This window comes from Bubalus kerabau, chromosome 11 (assembly GCF_029407905.1).
Source record: "Bubalus kerabau isolate K-KA32 ecotype Philippines breed swamp buffalo chromosome 11, PCC_UOA_SB_1v2, whole genome shotgun sequence".
Taxonomy (NCBI): Eukaryota; Metazoa; Chordata; class Mammalia; order Artiodactyla; family Bovidae; genus Bubalus; species Bubalus kerabau.
In genome coordinates this window covers 97018344-97035478 of record NC_073634.1, presented here as the reverse complement: position 1 = coordinate 97035478, position 17135 = coordinate 97018344, and the positions used below count along the sequence as shown (strand labels likewise).

Sequence of the window (17135 nt, the reverse complement as noted above, 5' to 3'; positions counted from 1 at the left end):
GACAAATACCAAAGACAGATTTTAGGTGCTATACCGAGGTCACACCAGGTAACAAACAGAACACAATGTCATAGAATACTGACTCTGGGTCAAGCAGTTCTATCGCTAAAAACTGCCTCTCCTACTTGCTAACTGTATGACCTTGGACAAGTCACTTAACTAGTGTGAGCCTTAATATCCCTATCTGTAAAATTTATGCAATGCTCACTGTCTTACAAAGTTTATGAGAAGGAAATTAAATACTGCATGGGAAGCAGGTAGCATTAAGCCTTGTCCATCAGTAACAGCTTTTTCCCATCAGACTTGAGATTTATGATGCTGGCGTATTTCCAACCTTGGGAGAGAAGCCAAAAGCAAAATGTGTATTTGGCAAATTTTCCCATATTTGAAACTCAGTGAACTGTGAGGGATCTGCAATTTTAGATAGCATCCAATTCAGAAATCCAATATATATTATCGACATCATAATTTATTTTAACCAAATAAAATTATAAAGAAGATAAATCAGGTAGCAGAAAAGCTGACACAAAATATAAATAGCGCAATAACTTTTTCAAACCTATGAACCAGGCTAAGTAGAACACTCTAGAACTCAGTATAAAACACCTTTGCTGATTATCTTTTAAAAACATCATTTCTCAGAGGAAAAATCCATTTGGGTTTCTCTACTGACTCATGTAGTAAAGACTTCATTTACAAGACAATCAACTAACTCTACCCACACCTAGTGCTACTGATTCTTCTTTCCTCTTGCTTCCCTTCCAGTAAGAAAATGACTTCCTCCAAACATAACACAGCAAAAAGACAACTATATTCTATAATCAATGAACGTGCCAAACAATCTTTTATTGCAGAAAGCAGACTCGAAAAGCAGCCTCCAGAAATGTTTGCCAACTAGGTGCCTCTAACTTTAAAACACTTTAGCATGGTTACCAGCCAAACAGTTACATACTCATTATGTTGGATCTATATACACAGTGTAATAGAAAATTAAATGGCTTCTTCAAAAAACATGACTTTTTAATAAAATAAGGTATGGTTATCATTGTTTCAATCCAAATATGGCATCATAGTGCCATTCTAAAAATAAATCTAAGTCCCATGTGAGATTCAGCCTTTTAGCTGTGTTCATTTCCTTTTAGGGCTCAAGTTTCCCACAGGAAAATTATTCAGTGCTTGGCAAAACTGTCCCAAATCATGTATAGATAAGGCACAACTGCTAACTGCACCGTCAATCTTTTCCTGCTTTGCTATTGTTGATTCTCCTTCACAGTACCCCATCATGGAGAGGCCCAAGAAGCAGAAAATGCTCAAGAACTCTCATCTGACAAAAGTGAAGACAGTAAGTGTCACTATGAGTAAAAGGTGTCAAGGTAGTAATTTATGAGTCACCTAAATTAGAAGACAAAATTATTTTATATAAAGTCACATTTCAAATATATGTTTCTGATAATTGTGATGAATACCAAATATTTCAACTGTATTATTATTATTGAGCAAAAGTGCACATCAAATGCCCTTTTAATACTTCTTAAAACAGATTGTATTATTTGACTGATATCATTCATCTAAAGATTTTATAAACTGTTACATGCTAAAAATAAAATCTTTTCAAAATCACTCTCAATATAGAAGAAAATTCATGTTTAAGATTTTAATTTTCCAAAGTAAAGAGTTAATTTTAAGAAACAATCCTGCTTAGTCAATCAGCTGTGTCCAAGTCTTTGTGACCCCATGGATTATAGCCTGCCAGGCTCTTCAGTCCATGGGGAGCCTCAAGGCCAGCATACTGGAGTGGGTTGCCATCCCCTCCTCCAGGGGATCTTTCCAACCCAGGTCTCCCACATTGCAGGCGGACTCTTTACCGTCTGAACCATTAGGCTACCTAAGAAACAACTAACAAGAAATAATTAAAGATTTAAAAGCTATCTTATTATATTATTAATGTATAAAGCTATAATCAGTTAGATCTTTGTCTACTAACCTAAAAACTTAACAGCATAGAGAAATATAGTCAATCAAGCTCTATTAGTATCTATGTAGTAATGGCTTATTATGTAGGTAGTAAGAGCCCTCCTGGAATTAAATTTTTTATGTTTTTCTATTTAAAATTCCTGGGAAACAGCAACTTTAAAACAATAAGCAAAGATATTCAATTTTATTTAAGCAAAAGCTTCACCCTCCAATCTCACTAGCAGTACAAATAATATAAATACAAATGAAGGCTTTCTAAAATCATGTTTCATATATTTTTATTTCCCCTAACGAAATGACTGCTACTGATAAAGAAAACTTGTTAACTAATTAAGATTTTTCAAATCTTAATTTGTTTGGTTGAAAGCACCAATGAAAAGACTTTTTATTTTATTTAATCCACATCAAAATCTGAACACTTTTCCAAAGCTGCTGGAAATGCCCAATTTCTAAGCACTTGACCAATGCTGAACAATCCTTTGGACTTATTTTTTGTCATGTTTGAGCCAGGGAAGTCTGAGACCTGGACTTTAGTCCCAGTTCTGCAACTAACTTAACTGTATTACTGCTCTGGGTCTCCCGTTCCCCATTTGAGAAAGCAAGAGTCTAGATTATGAACTCTAAGGGATCCTGTAGCTCTATCACTTTAGGATTCTATATTGATGTTATTCACCTACTCAAAAACCTTAAGTCCATTTCCAATTCCTAATGCAAATCACATCCCTTGGCCTTTAATTTCAGATCAGGTAGCCCCAAATTTATCTTTCTGACCTTATTCCATTATATCTTAAATTGAAACCATACTGCCCTATTCACAAGGAAGCTAATAGCAGCTGCTAACATATACTGAATGCTTACTTCAGATCAAGCACTATGCTGAGCTTTACATGCATTAGCTCAGTAATCTTTACAATATTTGTATAAGACGTACTATTCACAACAGAAACTAAGAGGGATTATGAATCTTGTCCAAGGTCTCACAGTAACTGCCTGCCTCTCAAGCACATACTTTTAATTACTACATATTACACCACAGATATGCAGATGACACCACCCTTATGGCAGAAAGTGAAGAGGAACTAAAAAGCCTCTTGATTAAAGTGAAAGAGGAGAGTGAAAAAGTTGGCTTAAAGCTCAACATTCAGAAAATGAAGATCATGGCATCTGGTCCCATCACTTCATGGGAAATAGATGGGGAAACAGTGTCAGACTTTATTTTTCTGGGCTCCAAAATCACTGCAGATGGTGACTGCAGCCATGGAATTAAAAGACGCTTACTTCTTGGAAGGAAAGTTATGACCAACCTAGATTGCATATTCAAAAGCAGAGACATCACTTTGCCAACAAAGGTCCGTCTAGTCAAGGCTATGGTTTTCCAGTGGTCATGTATTGGATGTGAGAGTTGGACTGTGAAGAAAGCTGAGCGACGAAAAATTGATGCTTTTGTACTGTGGTGTTGGAGAATACTCCTGAGAGTCCCTTGGACTGCAAGGAGATCCAACCAGTCCATTCTGAAGGAGATCAGCCCTGGGTGTTCTTTGGAGGGAATGATGCTAAAGCTGAAGCTCCAGTACTTTGGCCACCTCATGCAAAGAGTTGACTCATTAGAAAAGAATCGGATGCTGGGAGGGATTGGGGGCAGGAGGAGAAGGGGACGACAGAGGATGAGATGGCTGGATGGCATCACTGACTCGATGGACGTGAGTTTGAGTGAACTCCAGGAGTTGGTGATGGACAGGGAGGCCTAGCGTTCTGCGATTCATGGGGTCGCAAAGAGCTGGACACGACTGAGCGACTGAACTGAACTGACGTGGTCTCTATTAAGTATATAAATGCTCCTTGGAAGAAGAATGACAAACCTAGACAGTGTATTAAAAAGCAGAGACATCATTTTGCTAACAAATGCTCTAATATTCAAAGCTATGGTTTTTCCATAGCTTCTCCAGTCATGTATGGATGTGACAGTTGGACCAAAAAAAAGGCTGAGCGCCAAAGAATTGATGCTTTTGAATTGTGGTGCTGGAGAAGACTCTTGAGAGTTCCTTGGACAGCAAGGAGATCAAACCACTCATTCCTAAAGGAAATCAACCCTGAATATTCATTGGAAGAGTTGGTGCTGAAACTCCCATTACTTTGGCCACCTGATGCGAAGAGCTGACTCATTGGAAAAGACCCTAATGTTGGGAAAGATTGAAGGCAGGAGGAGAAGGGGGTGACAGAGGATGAGATGGTGGGATGGCATCACTGACTCAAAGGACATGAGTTTGAGCAAACTCTGAGAGACAGTGAAGGACAGGGAAGCGGTTCATGGGGTCACAAAGAGTTGGACATGACTTAGTAACTGAACAACAACAACATTTAGGCTTTTGGAGCTTAAAATACTTTGTCATAGTTTTATTTTTTCCTAATAAAACTCGTTTTTAAAGTTCAGTTAAAATGATACCTCTTTACCACTTCAGTCCCTAAACTATTTCTTTTCAATCTCTAAACTAGTAAAGCTCTTACTGTAATCCCCAGTGACTTGTTCCTTGATAAAGTACATCTAAATATATGTATCTTAATGTTGGAAAACTTTAGGACTAATTCTCCTGTGGAACATATTATAAAAGCAGAATGGGGAGCACATGTATACCTGTAGCGGATTCATTTCGATGTTTGGCAAAACTAATACAATATTGTAAAGTTTAAAAATAAAATTAAACTGGAAAAAAAAAAAAGGCAGAACAAAATACATAAAACGGCAATAATATAAGGGAGTAAACCATCAAGGCAGGACTTTAGGGGGTTATGATCCCTGAGACAAAGAGGCTCACCAAGCTCCTCCACAGTCACCCAGGGTCTTTCCTCTGAGGGTATAAGCTCATTTTCAGCAGGCCCTGTTAAGTTACTGGGAGACTGACTCTTTGCAACAAGAAAATAACAGCGGCAATCTTTCATTGAGTTTCTATGGTGCCATCATGCACAATTCTGTATCTATATACTTAAGATGTGACAGCATCATTTTTTCACAATAATGCTAACAAGGGGATCAGATCAGATCAGATCAGTCAGTCGTGTCCGACTCTTTGCGACCCCATGAATCGCAGCACGCCAGGCCTCCCTGTCCATCACCAACTCCCGGAGTTCACTCAGACTCACGTCCATCGAGTCGGTGATGCCATCCAGCCATCTCATCCTTTGTCGTCCCCTTCTCCTCTTGCCCCCAATCCCTCCCAGCATCAGAGTCTTTTCCAATGAGACAACTCTTCGCATGAGGTGGCCAAAGTACTGGAGTTTCAGCTTTAGCACCATTCCTTCCAAAGAAATTCCAGGGCTGATCTCCTTCAGAATGGACTGGTTGGATCTCCTTGCAGTCCAAGGGACTCCATTTTACAGAGTAGAGAACCAAGAGCCAGAGATTCCAAAATCCATGCTCTTTTCACTACCTATCTCAGAAAAAGTGATCCAAACACTTTATTTATAAAATAAATGCAGTAACAATGTGAAGAGTTTTACATCAATGCAACATGCATCTGATCTTGAATTGACTCCTATATTAGAGTCTTCTTCACTTAAAGATAAGGATCCTTCTGAAGTTCTGACAGATTATATTACCTAACACATTGAGAACTAGGATTTAAATTCTGTCTTATTTCCAGTGCTCTGTAGGCTAAGGCTACACATATATCCTTAATATAATGACCACTAACTATACATGACATTAACATAATCTAAGTAGGAATGTTTTTAATTCCTACAAATATCATGTCACAAGGGAGAATATTTTAAAATGAAAATGCCTTTTAAGTAAAATTCTGCTCCTCAGGGACCAATGAAGATGGAGATACACAAATGGATGTTTTTGGTCTAGCTATAAATAAACTGCTTTGGCAGTGGGGGTTTCCCCAGTCTTACCGGAAGAATTTTCAGAAATATATCATGCTATTTAATGTTGTAACTTTTGCTTTCTCCCCAAAGTAATGTCTTACTAATTCAATAAATATTTACTGAAAGCTAAGAGACACAAAGTTTTACTTTGAAAAGACTCTTTCGTATTTTGATCAAAGCCAATATGATTTTTTTCTAACAAGCCAATAAAACTTTTATCAAGTGACTACACTCATGATAATTTAACATTATGTGCTTTTTACTTCCCTAAAGGCTTTCTCATGTCATATATTGTTTGAAAACTGTAGGTCACTTTTGTCTATTGATTCTTTGGGTTCCTTTAATCCTATCCAGCTAAATTTTTTTATCCCAATCTCTTTCAAGGGGTATGGAGAGAGAAGACTATAGAAATCTTACTGTACCCAGAGATCAACCCATTCCATATGCTGCCTTCTGAGAAAATCTATCTAACACGCATTTTCTTACCTATGAACACCACAGAGTTATTTGGATTCCTCTTGTAATCTCATAATACCAGGTCTTACATTACAGATACTTGTATACCAGTACACATATACTCATTACATATATACACACATTTTTTTCCATATATTCCTTCCCATGATGTCAAAGTAGAGGCTTTTTAAAATCTGCTATCTTCTCTTGGTAGAAAAAAATAATAATTAATTTAGAAAGATTCAAACATACTTATGTTTGAGGCATAGTAACAGATTAGAAATCAAAAAGGTCTTAGAGCCTCAAAATCCAATTTTCACAATCGTCAAAGAGGGATAACATCCTTCTTGCCTGTCTTCTAGGAGGAAGAAATCAGATGATAACTAGGAACTGCTCAGTTCAGGACCATAGGTAATACAGTGCTATCAAACCCTCATTTTCTACTTTAGGGATATGTTCTAAACCTACACTTCCTGATTCCATTCTGTTAAAATTTACCTACTGCTCCCTAAATGTGGTCTATGCTTTTCATAAAAAAATAATATACAAACGTAGTTGTAAAGGTCAAACAGCACAAAGCCTACAAAGAAAAAGAACAGACCTCTCATACTTCACATACTTTTAGCTGTTTTTTATTTCTGAAGAAAACGTGTAATTGCAACTTTTTGGCTTTTTTGAACAACAGAGTTTCTAGTATGGGAGGTGATACTATGGCTCTGTTACAGTCCCAACCCAACCTACCCTCCAACATACTTCCCTACCCTCATCATGACACTCAACATAACTGCTACAATTTTTGGCTAAATCAATATTATTCATAACTGAATCACAGAGTGTATATCATGATCAAATTTCCTTCTTTAATTTTCTACCTTCTCTAAAGTTACTAATTATGAGATTTTTTCTTTCCTTCAGTGTTCTATGTATCTGTATTTGTAAGGCAGGTAAATATTTTGAGACCCCAAATATCTCAAAATGGGTTTTACCCTCACACTTGAATGAAAGTTTGGGCATAAAATTCTAGGTTAAAAATCACTTCTTAAAATTTTGAACTTATTCCCAATTATTTTCTTGCTTCAATGTAGTAGGAAGTCCAATGCTATTCAGATCTCTGTACTCAGGATGTTTCTACAGCCCCATCCCTATTCAAGACCAAGATCCCTTTAGGGTTTTCTTTATCCTCAGTTTTCTGAAATTTTATGATTTGCCATTACAGTCTTTTTTATTACATTAAGTTGGTTGGTCCTTTTCATTGTTGTTCAGTTGCTAAGTCATGTCAGACTCTTTTCAGCCCCACACACTGCAGCACAACAGGCCTCCCTGTGCCTCACCAACACCCGGAGTTTGCCCAAGTTCACATCCATTCAATCAGTAACGCTATCCAACCATCTCATCCTCTGTTGCCCTCTTCTCCTTTTGCCTTCAATCTTTCCCAGCATCAGGGTCTTTTCTAATGAGCTGGTTGTTTGCATCAGGTGGCCAAAGTATTAAGAGCTTCAGCATCAGGGCTTTCAAAGAGTATTCAGGGGCTGACTTCCCTTTGGATTGACTGGTTTGATCTTGCTGTCCAAGGGACTCTCAAGAGAGTTTTCTAGCACCACGGTTTGAAAGCATCAATTTTTTGGTGCTCAGCCTTCTTTCTGGTCCAACTCCCACATCCATAAATGACTACTTCCTTTTCATTATGTAAACTCATATCCTTCAGTTGATAAATTTCTTTTGTGATATCTGAGGATGTCTCCATTCTTCTCTGTTTCTGAAAGTCTAAGAAAGACTAAGAAGTCAGATATTGGACCACCGATCACGTCTCTAATTGTCTGGCTTTCATCTATTTTACTATTTTTTGTTTCACTATTTGGTCTATCTCAATTTTATCTTCCAACTTCTCTAATTTAAAAAAATGTCTGATTATATTTTTAATCTCAAGAGCTTTCTTATTTTTTTTTTTTTTTAATGGCATCCTATTTTCTTTAATGCTTGGACTTCCCTGGTGGCTCAGACAGTAAAGCGTCTGCCTACAATGCTTGAGATCTGGGTTCAAACCCTGGGTCGGGGAGATCTTCTGGAGAAGGAAATGGCAACCCACTCCAGTCTTCTTGCCTGGAAAATGCCATGGATGGAAGAGCCTGGTAGGCTACAGTCCATGGGGTGCAAAGAGTCGGACAGGACTGAGAGACTTCACTTTCACTTTTCTTTAATGGAAGCAAAATCATCTCTGAAAATATTTAGTTATAAATATTTGATTTTGGGGGGGGGAGTTTTCTTCTGTGACTTGCATTGCTTCTGCTTCCTCTGATTTGTTTTGGGTTTTGCACATTTAATATATATATTCTCAAATTTATTCATAAGACTTTCTCTGGTTGACTACTGATATTAAAACATAAGGAATAAAAATCAACTGGAAGCCTTAGATGCATGAGTGGGATTCACTGACTGATGGGCATCATCTTAAAGTGATGGGCCTGCCCAGTCCGTTTGAACTGAGAGCCCTCAAATACTGGCCCCCAGGCTCGACTCCTCTTATCTCCTGCTTTAGAAAGTTTAAGGTTGACCTAGAGCGTTCTAGAAGTATAATGGGAAGAGGATGTTTTTGTTGTTTAGTTGCTCAGTTGTGTATGACTCTTCTGTGAGCCCCATGAACTCTAGCCCACCAGACTCCTCTGTCCATGGATTTCCCAGGCAAGAGTGGAAACTGGAGTGGGTTGCCATTTCCTTCTCCAGGGGATCTTCCTACAACCCAGGGATTGAACCCATGTCTCCTGCATTGGCAGGCATATTCTTACCACTGAGCCACCAGGGAAGCCCAGGAAGAGGATACTGATTATTTAACAAGCAGACATTCTCTTGACACTCAGGTTTTCAACAAGGTGTTTTAGGCACATTCTCAGCTAGGCCTGGCATCTGGAACATCTGTGGTTCAATCTCTGAAGAGTAATTTTCCCATCTTCTGCTGGGATGGTGAAAAACCAGTTGTCTATTAGGGCCAGCTTGGGATGGAGATCAAGGTAGTGGGTGACAGTACCTAAGTGTGCTTTCAATAAACTTTCTAACAATTGTTTCATTTTCAGCTTCATGCTACTCTCTGCCTGTAGGGGCATATCAAGAATCTAATTTCCACCTATTTATTGGGTTTTATGGGCAGATTAGTTTGACTCTTTTTGTCCCTCCTCCATGACTTTAGAATTCGGCTTTGTCAATTCTGCAGTCAGTTACCACTTGTCTGCTGGGTATCTATAACCCCAAATTTTGGGGGGTTCATTCATCTGCCAATACCTCTGCTCCTCTTCTCTTTGTCCATATGTATTATACTTCTGCTGTTTTTGTAGTGGATCAAACCAGTCAGTCCTAAAGGAAATCAGTCCTGAATATTCATTGGAAAGACTAATGCTGAAGCTGAAACTCCAATACTGTGGCCACCTGATGCGAAGAACTCACTCCTTGGAAAAGACCTTAATGCTGGGAAAGATTGAAGGCAGGAGGGGAAGGGGACGACAGAGGATAAGATGGTTGGATGGCATCACTGACTGGATGGACATGAGTTTGAGCAAGCTCTGAGAGTTGGTGATGAACATGGAAGCCTGGCATGCTGCAGTCCACGGGGTTGCAGAGTCAGACATGACTGAGCAACTGAACTGATTGTGGAGTTAACAGAAACAAACATACATACTAAATCTGCTAATATTTAGTAGAAGTCTGTCACATGTTTTCCAAGTATAGAAGTTAGTTGATATATTGACAAAAGTTCCTTAATCTCTCTAAACCTAAGTTTCCTCACCTGTTTTATATATCTATATATATATATACACACACACACACACACATATATATATAAAATAAAAAATAACCCCTACCTGATAGGTTTCTGTGACAGTTACATGAGGTAACAATGTAGATTCTGAAGTCAGAAAGACTTGGGTTTGAATCCCATATCTTCTATTATTAACTGCTTGACTCCGGCAACTCCAAATCTCACATTTCTCATCTTTGTAACGGGGTTAATAATATGGGGAACACATGTATACCTGTGGTGGATTCATTTTGATATTTGGCAAAACTAATACAATTTTGTAAAGTTGAAAAAAAAAAAATTAAAAAAAAAAAAAGAAATTAGTAGGGGAAAAAAAAAATAATATGAGTCACCAGCTCACAGACTGTTGGAAGGATTAAATAAGACAAAGTTTATAAAACTCTTCTGAAGCATAAGACGACTCTGTTAACAATTATATTGTTGCCCATAATGCTTTATACACCTAAAATTACACACCCGAGCACATATACACACTGTATATCAGCCTATTTAAGTCTTCTTCAGGACTTGGCTGAATAAAGCCAAACTCCAACTCCTCTGCAAAAACAACAAGATATAATAGGAAAGGACAACGAATTAGGAAGTATGCAGTCTGAGTATTGTTGCAAATGGATATGTGGCCACTGGACTATTTTCCTATTGGTAAAGAGAGAATCAGACCAAATGATCTATGTCTTTTTTCAAATGATCTTCCCTGTCTCCTTTGGGGATAATATGACTTTCAAAAATTCAATGTTTCTAATTACCTGTCTGATACTGTTAATTTTTATAGGTATTTTCATGTATCTTGCTTTTCCAACTAGATAGTATGTATTTGCTCTAGGAAAACCAAGATGAGTTGTTTCCCCAAGCTAACAAAGTAATGAGGCCACTCTTTGAATATTAAATCAGAAAACAAAGTTTTATGGTATACAACCACCTCAAAAGAATGAGTTAGGAAGTAAGGCTGTTTAAATTTGCAAGGAAATATACTAAAAGCTAAGTAACAAAAGAAGTTAATTTAACTAAAGAATATGTCAGTTAGAAGGTCAGTGCTAGAAGTAAAATGATTTCAACTTTCATCAGGATCCCAATGACCAGGTTTTCAGATCACAGAGGTGGAATATCAGGCTTAGTCTTACATCAGGAAATGTTCATGTTACAGAACCATATTCTGAGATTTCATTCTCACCAAGCAACACTCTGAATATGGTCTGGCTTCCCATGAAGACCAATCAAGAGAGAAAGATTGCTCCCTATTGCCTGCACTGATTTCTTATTTTAAACTAATGAAGTAACATGATTTTAAACACCGGCAAATCCCATGGACCCTGGCAGGCTACAGCCCATGGAGTTGCAAAGAGTCGGACATGACTGACCACAGACGTGCGCACGTATCCACACACACAGACCCACCCCAAGAAACAGATCCATGGTATGCCAACCGTCCAACCAGTAGGCTTGGTAAATTTACCCAGATAGTCACTCTGTGAAGCCTTCTGAAAAACGGATCACAGAATTTTTCCATATGAAACATGTAAAAACTATGAGGTTCCATAAGAAAGTAATCATGTGATCCTTCTTTAAATCCCTGAGGCCAGCTAGCAATACTGGCATCTAATAGAGCTAGCTACTGAGGTGCTTCTTGATTGCTTCTTAGACTTTCCCTAAAAGCCAGTTATGGCACAATACAATTTTCCAAACCCTACAGCAGTTATCATCCCCTTCATGGATCACAGCCTTGTCATGGTGAATGGGCTTATGTAACTTAATGAAAATGCCATGCCATGCAGTGTCACCCAAAATGGATGGGTCATGGTGAAGAGTTCTGACAAAACGTGGTCTACTGGAGGAGGAGATGGCAACCCACTCTAGCATTCTTGCCACAAGAACCCCAGAACAGCATGAAAAGGCAAAAAGATACAATACCTGAAGATTAACTCCCCAGGTCGGAAGGTGTCCAAAATGCTACTGGGGAAGACCAGAGGGCAACTACTAATAGTTCCAGAAAGAAATGAAGTGTCTGGGCCAAAGTGGAAAAGGTGCTCAGTTGTGGATGTATCTGATGGTGAAAGTAAAGTCTGATGCTGTAAAGAACAATATTGCATAGGAACCTGGAATGTAAGGCCCATGAATCAAGGCAAGCTGGATGTGATCAAGCAGGAGATGGCAAGACTGAACACTGACATCTTAGGAATCAGTAAACTAAGTGGACCGGAATGGGTAAATTTAATTCACATGACCATTATATCTACTCCTGTGGGCAAGAATCCCTTAGAAGAAATGGAGTAGCCCTCATAGTCAACAATAGATTACAAAACACAGTACTTGGGTGCCATCTCAAAAATGACAGAATGATCTCAGTTTGTTTCCAGTGCAAACCATTCAATATCACAGTAATCCAAGTCAATGCCCCAACCACTGATGATGAAGAAGCTGAAGCTGACTGGTTCTATGAAGACTTACAACACCTTCTAGAACTAACACGAAAATAAGATGTCCTTTTCATTATAGGGAATTGGAATGCAAATGTAGAAAGTCAAGAGATAGCCCATAATAACAAGCAAGTTTGGCCTTAGATTACAAAATGGAGCCGAGCAAAGGCTTAACAGTTTTGTCAAAAAAACATGCTGGTCACAGCAAACACCTTTTTCCAACAACCCAAGAGACAACTTTACACATGGACATCACTAGATGGTCAATACTGAAATCAGATTGATTATGTTCTTTGTAGATGAAGAAGCTCTATACGGTCAGCAAAAATAAGACTGGGAGCTGACTGAACTCCTTACTGCAAAATTCAGGCTTAAAGTGAAGAAAGAAGGGAAAACCACTGGGCCATTCAGTTATGACCTAAATCAAATCCCTTATGATTATACAGTGGAGGTGATAAGTAGACTCAAGGGGTGAGATCTGGTAGATAGACTGCCTGAAGAATTATGGACAGAGGTTCCTAACACTATACAGGAGGCAGTGACCAAAATTATTCCAAAGAAAAAGAAATACAAGAAGGCAAAGTGGTTGTTTGAGGAGGCTTTACAAATAGCTGAGGAAAGAAGAGAAGTGAAAGGCAAGGAAGAAACAGAAAGATTTATCCAACTGAATGTAGAATTCCAGAAAACAGCAAGAAGAGATAAGAAGGGCTTCTTAAATGAACGATGCAAATAGAGAAAAACAATAGAATGGGAAAGACTAAAAGATCCCTTCAAGAAAATTGAAAATGTCATGCAAGGATGGGCACAATAAAGGACAGAAATGGCTAAGTACCTACCAGAAGGAGAAGAGATTAAGAAGAGGTGGCAAGAATATACAGAAGAACTGCACAAAAAAGTTGTTAATTACTCAGATAACCACAATGGTGTGATCACTCACCTAGAGCCAGACACGCTGGAGTATGAAGTCTAGTGGGCCTTAGGAAGCATTATTCCGGGGGACAAAGATGTCTATGGCCAGCGATTTCTACCTGCGCTACTACGTAGGGCATAAGGGCAAGTTTGGACACGAGTTTCTGGAGTTTGAGTTTCGGCCGGACGGAAAACTTAGATATGCCAACAACAGCAATTATAAAAATGATGTCATGATCAGAAAGGAGGCTTATGTACACAAGAGTGTAATGGAAGAACTGAAGAGAATTATTGATGACAGTGAAATTACAAAAGAAGACGATGCTTTGTGGCCTCCCCCTGACAGGGTTGGCCGGCAGGAGCTTGAAATTGTAATTGGAGATGAACACATTTCTTTTACCACATCAAAAATAGGTTCTCTTATTGATGTCAATCAGTCAAAGGATCCTGAAGGCCTTCGAGTATTTTACTATTTGGTACAGGACCTGAAGTGTTTAGTGTTTAGTCTTATTGGATTACATTTCAAGATTAAACCAATCTAAACTATATGTTTTTTGAAACTGGGTTTATATTTAATTAAGGGGTGGGTGAGGGAGGATTTGTTCATTTATAATATTGGGGGTTGTATGAATGTGAAGCAAACTTTTTTGTATGCAAATTGAAAACAAGACAATATCTAAGCAGGCTTAATTGTTATCTTTACCTAGTCCAAGTGGGTTGAGCAGTCACCACACACATTAAACTGTAAATAAAAGCCACCTTTTGTTGAAATTTTGCTCCAATAAAACATCATAGCCTGGATGGAGAGTGCTTTTGGTCCTTCAGGAGGCCAGATCTCTGATTCCTTTTAAAGATGAAAATTGTTCTAGAAGGCGTATCCTACGACAGAGGGTCTTTTATGTAGAAACATGTAGCCAGATTCCCATCTGTTTAAAAGCAGTTGTAGATCTCCCCTTGTTTCTGCCGCACCTGACCGAATTTAATTTTTTGGTGCTCATAGAAGCTTTTGGATTTTTTATGTTTGTCACAAACTCCTTAGGGGTTATTCACATTTAAATATTTTTGTATAAGCAGTGATTTCCTCAAGGTTACAAAGGTAAAGTCAGTATCCAAAGTTAGACACATCTTTTATTATGTGCCTATTCCCATATTTCACAATACACATGTTTTGTATATCTGTGGGAAATAAATGAGTTCTCATCTCTACAAATTATTTAAAAAAAAAAAAAAAAAAAGGAAGCATTATTCCGAAAAAGCTAGAAGAGGTGATGGAATTTCAGCTGAGCTATTTTAAATCCTAAAAGATGATGCTGTGAAAGTGCTGCACTCAATATGTCAACAAACTGGAAAACTCAACAGTGGCCACAGGACTTGAAAAGGTCAGTTTTCATTTCAATCTCAAAAAAGAGCAATATCAAAGAAGCTTCAAACTACCACACAATTGCATTCATTTCGCATACTACCTACCAAGGTTATGCTCAAAATCCCTCTAGCGAGGCTTCAGCAGTATGTGAACTAAGAACTTTCAGATGTACAAGCTGGGTTTAAAAAAGGCAGAGGAACCAGAGATCAAAATGCCAACATTCGTTGGATCATGGAGAAGACAAGGGAATTCCAGAAAAACATCTACTTCTGCTTCACTGACTACGTGGAAGCCTTTGACGGTATGGATCACAACAAACTGGAAAATTCTTAAAAAGATAGGAGTAACAGACCACCTTACCTGTCTCCTGAGAAACCTGTATGGGAATCAAGAAGCAACAGTTCAAACCAGATATGGAACAATGGGCTCTTTTGACATTGGGAAAGGAGAACGACAAAGCTGTATACTGTCACCTTGCTTATTTAACATCTATGGAGAGTACATCATGTGAAATGCCAGGCTGATGAATCACAAGTTGGGATCAGGATTGTTGGGAGAAATATCAACAACCTCAGATATGCAGATGATACCATTTTAGTGGCAGAAAGTGAAGAGGAACTAAAGAGCCTCTTAATAAGGGTGAAAGAAGAGAGTGGAAAAGTTGGCTTGAAACTGAACATTAAAAAAATTAAGATCATGACATCTGGTCCCATTACTTCATGGCAAATAGAAGAAAAATTGGAAGCAGTGACAGATTTTCTTTACCTGGGCTCCAAAATCACTGTGCACAGTGACTGCAGTCATGAAATTAACAGATGCTTGCTCCTTGGAAGAAAAGCTGTGATAAACCTAGACAGCATATTAAAAGTAGAGATATCACTTTGTCGACAAAGATCCATACAGTCAAAGCTATGATTTTTCCAATAATCATGTACAGACGTGAGAGCTGGACCATAAAAAAGGCTAAGTGCCAAAAAACTGAGGCTCTGGTGCTAGAGAAGACTCTTCAGAGTCCTTTGGACTGCAAAGAGATCAAACCAGTCAATCCTAAAGGAAATCAACCCTGAATATTAATTGGAGGGACTGATGCTGATGCTAAAGCTCCAATACTTTTTGGCCACCTGATGCAAAGAGCCGACTCACTGGAAAAGACTCTGATGCTGGGAAAGATTAAAGGCCAAAGGAGAAGGAGGTGGCAGAGGATGAGATGCTTAGATATGTCAGCGACTCAATGGACATAAAGTTGGGTAAACTCTGGGAGACAGTGGAGGACAGAGGAGCCTTTGTGCTGCAGTCCATGGGGTCACAAAGAGTCGGACATGACTTAACGATTGAACGACAACAATAGCAGTACCATAAGCACTTCACTCTGAATACATGACCAACAGTGTGTTAAGAAAAGAAAGGAAGGAAAGATGGAAAAGTGATAAAGACTAAGAGAAAAAAAAAAAGCAAAACCAAATAATCAGAACAATTTCTTTCACCAAGCTGTCCTATTCTATTGTGCTTCTTTCATTGTGGCTGATTTTTACAGCATACCTTATGTTGATCTAAAGCCAAAATCTTGTACATACTGTGAGAAACTGGCAGTCTGACAGTTAAATTCCCTGGGGCTTCCCTAGTGGCTCAGTGGTAAAGAATCTGCCTGCCAATGCAGGAGATGTGGGTATGATCCCTGGGTCAGAAAGGTCCTTTGGAGAAGGAAATGGCAACCCACTCCAGTATTCTTGCTTGGGAAATCCCATGGACACAGGAGCCTAGTGGTGGGCTACAGTCTATGGGGGTCCTAAGAGAGTCAGACACAATTTAGCAACTAAATAACAATAACAAAAAGTCCGTTGGCCAAGGCTACTGAATTTCCAGGAGTAAAGTTACCTAGCATATAAATCACACACATTCCCACACTAGTTCTTGGTACAAAGAGGGATGTTTACTATTTAGAGTCTAGAATGGCCTTGACCATATGAAAAACTGCTAATGGGCTTCGGAATACCCTTTGACCATCACTGCTCTATAATGTCAAGAAGTTATAATAGTGACTAGAAGTGATCATTACAAAGGGTCATTCATTAGTTCTGTAAAACTTAACAAAACTTCCACACTAAGCCAGGTGCCATGTTAGATTTGGGGGATAAAGGTATGAAGAGACACTGAACCTAGCTTTAGAGACTTTAGAAACAAGTAAAGGGAGTAAATGGAATAGTTTTATGTTGAATTTTACGTTGAAAGCTACTGTCGTTTTAGAAAGGTGAGAATTTATCATGCCTCTCTACTTAAATGTGGGATTGGCTTTCAAAGATCTTACGGGGGGTAATACCACATCAATATGTAAAACTTCCTTAGA

At 38.5% G+C, this 17135-nt stretch overlaps 2 protein-coding genes across 10 annotated transcripts in view; one reads left to right on the top strand and one right to left on the bottom strand.

Annotated features, from left to right (window-relative positions):
- Nucleotides 1-17135, bottom strand: part of RABGAP1 (RAB GTPase activating protein 1) — a 159944-nt gene that overhangs the window by 53859 nt on the left and 88950 nt on the right. The gene's annotated exons all lie outside the window — the stretch shown is intronic.
- On the top strand, nt 13500-13974 carry LOC129623528 (protein mago nashi homolog). The gene has a single exon (XM_055541090.1). It carries the CDS (start codon nt 13524-13526, stop codon nt 13968-13970), a length of 447 nt encoding a protein of 148 aa, XP_055397065.1. The 5' UTR covers nt 13500-13523; the 3' UTR covers nt 13971-13974.

What these genes read in the sequence shown, in the direction of transcription:
- LOC129623528 (XM_055541090.1), top strand. Translation starts at nt 13,524, where the DNA reads ATGTCTATGGCCAGCGATTTCTACCTGCGCTACTACGTAGGGCATAAG.